General features: G+C 40.9%; 1 protein-coding gene across 3 annotated transcripts; it reads left to right on the forward strand.

Moving 5' to 3' along the window:
- Nucleotides 1-3,175: 3,175 nt before the first annotated feature.
- On the forward strand, nucleotides 3,176-5,670 carry LOC147431201 (uncharacterized). Of its 3 annotated transcripts, none has more exons than XM_086493832.1 (2): nucleotides 3,176-3,570; nucleotides 4,563-5,670. In XM_086493832.1, the coding sequence occupies exons 1-2, from the start codon at nucleotides 3,355-3,357 to the stop codon at nucleotides 5,343-5,345; spliced, it is 999 nt and encodes a 332-aa protein (XP_086349958.1). In that variant the 5' UTR covers nucleotides 3,176-3,354; the 3' UTR covers nucleotides 5,346-5,670. The 3 variants fall into 3 exon arrangements, with proteins under 3 accessions (XP_086349958.1, XP_086349959.1, XP_086349960.1); XM_086493833.1 differs by having other exon boundaries at nucleotides 3,177-3,570; nucleotides 4,602-5,670; XM_086493834.1 differs by having other exon boundaries at nucleotides 3,190-3,570; nucleotides 4,617-5,670.
- The last annotated feature ends 3,017 nt before the right edge of the window (nucleotides 5,671-8,687 follow it).

Below are 8,687 nucleotides of genomic sequence, written 5' to 3' on the forward strand. Positions count from 1 at the left end.
CAACTCAAGTTTCCCAACGATTGGCTCATTCACAATGCTTTCCATGTGAGTCTACTTAAGCCTTACAAAGGAGAGCCACCACAAGAACCAGTCATTGAGGACCAGTTGCCTAGGCACACATCCAAGTGAACACACAAGCATAATTAGAAAGCCCATGCTATACATACCACATACATGTGACTAAGAAGGCAACTAGGGAGGAGTAATAACAACAAGAGGAGGCAATCGAAGTAAACAAAATCACTAAACAAGTAAAGATTTCATCCTCTAATCATCCATGCATATGGTTATAACACACCCACAACCTTGCATACTTAACTCGTTCCAAATATCCCCTTGTCTGGTTATTCAAACTTGGCTGTGCTTAGATAGACAAAAAATTCAAGGTTAAGTCACGTTCTTTGGATGTATAAACAACATGGAGGCATAACTCAATGGTTAGTTACCTGGCAATTAAGTCAGCATGGGTCAGAATACTACTCAAAGAGGTAACCTCCTTGGAGTTTTGACTTCAAGCAAGCATATATGTCTTGTGTGCAATCAATGGCACCAATGCATCCCTAGTAACCCATTGCCAAATATGCCCAAAACTATGCCTTTTAACCACCTTGGAGAAGTATGGTGAGGTTGGAGTTTTGGTGTTCTCTTGCCATTGCATGAAGTTTTTGTTACAAGGTTCTCTTGTTGTTCTTTTGCACCCGGGCTCTACCCCTAGCTTCTAGGCCTGTTAATTTTGATGCACGCTTCTTGACTACTACTTTTTGCATCACTATTTTTGGCTTCATGCCTTTCATAATACCTCTGCTTTTTGCACTAGTGACTTTGTCTTCTCTCTATTTTGGGCTATGGATCTACCCAGACTACTCGTTTTGAGTCTCTTATTTGTGACTATTTGTGGGCCATAAAATTTTCCAAACCCACTTTCCTAAAAGTAGGGGTTGTCAAAATCTTCCCCTTATCCTAAGGTGTCTACCACGAAATTAACATAAAATATTGTATACTATGTCCGATTTCTAAACGTGTTTGTTTTGGCTAGAGCCTCCACAATGTAAAACATAGTCTCAAGTGGGTGTAAAAATATTGAAAAAACTCAGGTACATTACATACGGGCTTACAAAAACCGCGTATACTATGTCCGATATCTGAACGTGTTTTTTAAAATATATAGTTTCAAGTGGGTGTAAAAATATTGAAAAAACCCAGGTACATTAATATGCGCTTACAAAAAATCTCTCTTCTAGTGTATTTGAAGTAGCAAGGACTCATAAAATCAACAAAAGTAGCACTTTCTCCTAGTGAATATTGACCCAAAAACTAGAACGTCCTCAAAAGACCACCTTCAATCAATTTTTGCTATTTTTTTTTTAGAGTTGTGATTAGTATAGATCCGTTTAATTTTTTAAATTGTGATCAATAAAAATGTGTCATTGCTACATACCTCTTAATATTTGATGTTTTTAGAAAAGTCCTTGTGTATTTGACGAAGATGCTTGAGCTTTAAAAGATTGAATTTTTTATTTGCTCGAATAGATTACTAGTTTTTTTTTTCTTTTTTGAAGAGTGATTTTGATTTATGTCTTTATAAAGGTCTTCACCAAGTTATCTCATAGAGCAACAAGTATTTTAATTGGATAGGAAAATGGATTTTTTATGAGCATTAGGGAGGTGGAGAATCCGGAGCAACCACCAAGCCCTTGCATGCATGTACTAAGCTAATATGGCGAGAGAGATAGATAGATAGTTCTATTATCGTCCTCGGAGGTCAAGTATGACATATGGAATCAAATGAACATGTCACGTGGTGTGAGTGGAGGTCATAAGTGATTCTCGATACTCAAAAATGGCTGAAATGAGCGTCGCAATAGAGAGTCCACATTGTGGTTGGAAGAGGAAGGTATGTAGGGAGAGCTCATGGCTGAATATATGGGGAAAAGAGGACCTAATGTGGTCAAAAGCTGAGCACTCAAGTAGTGTGTAGTACTCACTCTCTCGCACTTGACGAGGATATAAGGTGCAAAGTCGATGAGACTCCTCGCTAGTGCCCCAACGTCCTGTCTCGTAGCGTAGAGAATGGGAGCTAAGACGAATGGAGGCAATGGTGCGGATCGCACTCAACGGGATGAGCTCAAGGATGTAGAGATGGGTTCGGTTATCTCATTTCGAAAAGAAGAGAGATTTGTACTTTGGGACAACGTATGTGATGTAATGACTGAAGTGAGAACCTCCGGATTTCTCCCAAATCGTGTGTGTGTGTGTGTGTGTGAGAGAGAGAGAGAGAGAGAGAGAGAGAGAGAGAGAGATGGGTTAAATCACCTATGTGCTTTCCTCATTTATAGACTTATGTATAGAGAGGGGCCTTTTCATCCTAGCTTTTGAAGCATCAACTTTATCCCCCACATACACAATAGGGGAATAAAAGGAGGGGACACACAGACATTACCTCTAAGTGGATCTTTCAAGTTCTTATGGGGTGGGTACAAAGATCTGTACCCCAAAAATCTCTCCTTTAAAGGTGAAGTAGCTACGGACATACAAAGTTGAATGCACTTATCCTCTAGATCCTCACAAAGGAAGAGATAATGTACATCAATGTGCTTACTTTTCACATGAAACACTAAATTCTAGGTTCTAAGCTAGTTCTATAACACTTTGCCTATCACAATCACAATGCAAAACCAAATCACTCGTGAAATGCTCAAGTGTCTATGATAAAACAGGTGCCAAATAGCTCTTTTGTTGGTCTATGATAAAACAAGATACTTAACCTTTGTGATAGATATAGCATTTTAGCAACCAAGAGACTCGTGAAATTGCACCACCAGCGAATGTATAGGGACCTTGATCCATGGATCAAATGCATAATGGACCTTGGCCATCTCATATTTTTCCTCATCCAAATAGTTTTGGATAAGTTTTGTGTATGGATGCAATGGATTATTTAGGAATTTCTCCCTCTAAGTGTTGGACACTGGAGTCACAAATATATGTACTCCTTTCGAGACACGTAAAGAATCTTCTTACTTCTTCGCTACATCTAAACGAGAGTTGGTCTAGGACCATTCCCTAGTGCACAAAGGAACTCCAAGGCCATCCAAAGTTGTTCCTATGACATCCAAAATTCCACTCTCTCTCTCTCTCTCTCTCTCTCTATGTGCACACAGCATCACATCCTATGCTCCGCGTGACCACCCTTTGATGTAAGCTCTGGCACACTCTCTCTCTCTCTCTCTCTCTCTCTCTCTCTCTCTCATAAATTCATAAAATACATCCGCTTGACACTCCAATGGAAGAACACATGTAACAACCTTCCACGACACACACACACAGAGAGAGAGAGAGAGAGAGAGAGAGAGAATGGAAGAGACGACCGATGGAAAGTTGAGCAGAGAGCTGGAAGTTGTGAAGAAGGCCCTGGCTCGTATCCTGCAAGAAGAGAATCCGCTTCCTCTTCACCAGCAACAAGCCCGGGATGATGAACTTTCAAGAAGAATCAGCTCCCATGGCAGCTCCTCTCCTTCCCAGGCTCTCGACTCTCACGACATCGCCATCATATCACGTCTTCTGCATCAGGTATCACTTCTCGCTCCCTGTATAGAAGCTCAGAGAGAGAGAGAGAGAGAGAGAGAGAGAGAGAGAGAGAGAGAGAGGATTTTGTGCCTCCATCACAATTGCAACGGTTGATATAGCTGCCTGCTGACAATGAAAGCTTTAATATATTGGGTGGAATTTGAAGCACGTGCAGGCAGCGAGGGAGGCAGATTTTGCCAACTCTTCTCTGTGGTTTAGCTTTCCTTAAACATCTGAGGCATGATTTTGATCAGCTATTGGACAAGTAATTATACATAACATATCTTGATAGGCCCATCTTCATCTACGTCGAACTAAAGCGGAGCAGGCAAATCAAATTAGCTCATGTTGCAACGATAGGTATGTATCATATAGAAGGTGGTCACGGAGAGGTCTCCTTTTCACCTGAAAAGTAGCACCACTGAAATGATAGTGAGCACTGATGATTTTCCGATGTCGCAAGCGACTATACTCAATGATTTGCATTGATAGGTTTTGGTAAGTTTTCATGGTGCTTCAGATTTCAACAAAGGAACAAAGTCATGGGTCTTCAGGATGTTGACAGTGGTCCCATCCTTTTTTTCTTCAATGTTTCCTATGTATGCAATGAATTATTTTTGCTAGTATAATGCCGCATACCAGATATAGATGAAATGATTTTACTGCTGAATTCATGCAACGCAACGTTCATCGTATGAAGACCTTGCCATATGTATGCACTGGCATGTATGGGAGCATATATCAAAACCCAAGTTTTACATTCATTATTTGGCTTTGATTATGCTGGTGGGGACTGAGATGATGGGTATGTTGGTCGCATTGATGATGGCCATGAGATGATGACCACCTTGAGTTCATAACTTGTACTTATCTGTATGAGGTAGTTGCTCTTTCTTGGATTTATTCAGGTGAATACATGCTACTAAATGTGTACATAAGACCGTGTAACAAGTTCGGCCAAGTATACTTGTAATGTATTGGCGAGGTTCTTACAGAAAAACCCATTGAATTGCAATACGCTACTATTGGCCGAGACTGGCAAAATGCAGGTTCAGCTTTTGGAAAGAGAGGATGCAGGCGATCTCCCAACCAAAGCAATGAGTTTGGAAATGGCAGCTTCTTGTGATGGTTCTGTTGTTGCAAATGAGAAGAATGTGGTGGAGACAGTTGCGCAGATTGCTAGCGCGGCTGCGGAGGTGGCCAGAGCTGCAGCCGCATCATCAGGCAAAAACCTTGAAGTTATGGAATCGCTGCAATCTAGCTCTGAGAAGTCCTTACCCCCTCAACTCACCCACTCAAGAAGCCGCGATGAAGAGGGAAAGGCTTGCAATGAGGATGTCTCAAGGCAATCTGTATCAGATAAGGACCTGGTGAAGAAACTCGAGAGACAAAATCGAATCACACATTGCATTCTCGGATTCATGATTGTTGCAAGTGCGATTTGGAGATTTAAAATATTTTCCATGTTTATTGGGGTTCGAAAATCTTTCACGAATCCTTTCCAAACATTTGGAGAGATGGTATCAGAAGGCTTCAAAGGGGGTAACAACAAAGAAGAGCAGAGTGGAGCCAAGGGATTTCACAAGGCACGGACTGTTTTGCCCTCAATATTAGGCGGTGAAGAGAAGGAGGTTTCGAAGAGGGTGGAGAAAACAGAGCGGTCCACTACTGAAGATTTCAAGATAGGCGAAGCATTGACATTGTCCCTGGACAATATTCTCTCTTTGGGGAAGCCGAATCAGGATAGTGACAAGGAGGAGAGTGGAAAATGTGATTGATTTATCTGTTATGTATGTGAGTGAAGAAGATTGTTGAAGGTTACGACTACTAATGCAAAGCTCTCAAGGACCCTAAACAAGAAGCTAATCTACATAGGCCTCGACGACTAGGCAAATTCTTGCTGATGAGAACTTCTTGCCCTTGGATCCTGCATTGGTTTTGAGCATGGGCTTATGTACATACAGAAGCTCCCCCATTTGTATTATGTGGGTTTCTTTTTATTGCAACTATGGCTTGCAAGTTATTATGGAAAGCTATATGAGAGCTACATTTTTATGTCATTTGAAATTGGTAAAATATTATGTGCTTGTCATTTTTTGTTCATTTGCGCCTTGTGACTCATTTTTGGCATCTTGTGTGCTTTTAATCAACCACCTTTGCACAAGCAAGCTACTAAAGTGGCTTGGCGTGTATAATGCTTTATCAAACCCTTGTCTTGGTTCATTTTAGTTTGCCTTTTACAAGGGAGTCAAAGGAGGATGCACCTTGTGGTTCAAGTGGCACTACTTCACTCCATCCTTTCTGTAGACTACTGAAACAAGGCTTTTGGAGACATAATCAGGCACAACTGTTCATTGCATGTGGAGAGAGAGAGAGAGAGAGAGAGAGAGAGAGAGAGAGAGAGGTCATCAATTTTTATTTTTATTTTTCGACACACCAGAGGGACCACAACGGAGGTGCTTATCCCTTTCAAATATTAGCCATGTTACATGGTCGGGCAAGGGCTATGTACCATCAAGGAAGAGCCACGTGTAGGCATCACCATGGCCACCTAATTGATGCACCACGTGCTAGGAACGACGGAGAGAACTTGTAGCAACCAGCTAGGAACCTCCTCCTCCTTAGGTGACCCACCTCAGGAGGAGGATGCACTCGAGTGTCCAAGGGCAAGAGCCCTAGCAACGTGAACACCAAGTGAGCACAAGGTGTCCCTCTAGAGTGCGACCCAGCGGGGGAGAGGTCATCAATTTAGAAGTAGTCTTGCTTGGTTGGCCTTGTCATAGCATTTAATGGGTGAATTGGTGTAAATGTGTAAATTGTAGTTGTAGTAATTAATGCATAATAGGATACTATGGGTAAATTGCTTGATAGTGGGCCAGCAATTGCGGGCGAGGAGAGCGTGGACGCTTGGCTTTTGCATTTCTTTACTTGGTAAATATAGTGAGCCTCGACTATTGCCAGCTCAAGCGATGACCAAGTCTCCCCTCTACGTGGCTCACTCCATGTCAAGAAAGTGAAAAATCACATTAGGCTAGTAAAAGTAAGCATGCTTTTCAAGTCATCATAATTTATGTGGGTAAAAGCATCACATGAACCTGAACACATTTTATCCTTAAATGGTTTCTCTCCTCCATTTATCAAAGTTAGACTAACTTAGTGATTATCCTTAGTGAAACTACAATACAAGTCAATGGTGATATTGGAATAGATCTTATGATGATTCTTAGCCATACTAAAATAGAAATAAATTATGATCCTAAGTGATATTGCAATTGCATTTCACCAATGTAGTCTACTTGTTGAGAGTGATGATGCACGTATCCGTTTTTGGGACTGAAAATGTGTGTGAAAGGTACTAGAAAATGAAAAAAATGTTGTCTCGATTTATTGAGTATTCTATTGTTAAGCAGGGAGGGCTATCCAGCATATGCAAAAAACAAAGGGTGATATAAAAAATATTATCCACATCATCTAGCCAGTTATTATTTAAGAGAATTCCTAATGAAGATAGAGAGGGAAAGCTTGATTGTAGATAGCAATATAAACATTACACCTAGTTAGCTTGGCATGAGCAATACTTGTAAAGGAGAAATAGAGAAATTGACAACACTTGAGGATCGGATTTACTTGGAGCCGGTCCCCCCTCCAAAAGGCTTTTGTATTATATGTTCTCCCATAAAGAGAGACTTGGTACAATACATTCTTTGTGTTCCTTGAGACCTTGTTGATGCCATGAAGATGGAAGCTTCATGCACCAATATTATGCCTAAAACGACAATTAAACTTACTCGCAATAGACAAGAACTTGTCCTTGACCTCAATCCCAAGATCTCAAACACCTTCAGAGGTGAAGAGAGCTGGCAGGGAGTGAGGAAAGTGAAGAGGAAGAAGATGTAGCATACGAGAAAGAAGTATTATCCTCACATATTATTACTCTTAAAGGATAGCTTAGCATAGTAATGGAGATTGAGGAGATGATGAGCATGCTTTGAAGCTTGACTCTTGCTTGGATTTTCATTCCATAGCCAAGAGGTGTTGGTGTAGGCTCTCTACTTCTCAAGCTTGGAGAAGGAGATGACTTTTTGCTTTAACACACAAAGAGTAGACATACTTGCGGCAGCTAAGTCTCTCAAGCACTAGAATGGATTAGTCATCCATTCTGGAATGATGTCGTTTGGTAGAAAGGGATCCTTTACCTGCTAGGAAACCATGGACTAATGACTAGGCTTTACCTTTTGTACCTCATAGTCGAGGACAACTATGATTTCAACAGAGATGTAATGTCATAAAATCTAATATCTACCTATCTCGAATGATTTTCCCTTACTAAACTGATCATTTAATATGGGAAGATAAAAGGGAACAAGAGTTAGGATATGGATAGGTGATGCTAGATCTACTCTTAGCAAGGGACCAAGAGGAGAGATAAGTTTATCTCATTAAGGGTCCAAATGGAGAGAGGTCTACGAAAGAGCAATGTACATTTAATGAGGCTTTAAAAGACCTTAGGTTAAGCTTCGTTAAAGCCTCCAAAGGTTAGTGTTAAAAGTCCTTAGGGCCAAGACCAATGGGCTAGACTATTTTGCAAATGCTAGGTAATTTTAACCTTTGAATATGTGAACTAAGGTTACTTAGTGGGTGAAAGTGACCAAGTGGATTTCCCACTTGCAAGGGGCAAGCCCTTCTTGTAGGGGGATGAGAGAGCGCGCACACACACACACACACACACACACACACACACACACACACACTCCCCAAGAGTCTCCTTTTCACATAAGGCATATAGGACACGTATTAAGCTCCTAGCCATGTTGCCCCCAATGAAACTTAATTCCTATTGGATGGCCATTGTGAAGGACCAATGAGAAGTAAGCTTTATAAAAACAAGCTTAACACTTATTGGATGGGACATTAAATGAACCATAAGAATTAGGACCACCTTCATTCCTATTGGACAATGAATCAAGGGTCCAATGAGAATTGAGCAGACCATGTGGAAGCTCAATTCCTATTGGCCAGTTGACCATGAGAGACAATAAGAATTTAGCTTTATTAATTTGTTGATTTTAGCACTCTCTCAAAGGAGGAAAGAAGGACACTTTTCACAATGCTACACCCCT

The sequence above is a fragment of the Adiantum capillus-veneris genome, chromosome 21 (assembly GCF_014529385.1).
Source record: "Adiantum capillus-veneris isolate H3 chromosome 21, ASM1452938v2, whole genome shotgun sequence".
Classification (NCBI taxonomy): domain Eukaryota; kingdom Viridiplantae; phylum Streptophyta; class Polypodiopsida; order Polypodiales; family Pteridaceae; genus Adiantum; species Adiantum capillus-veneris.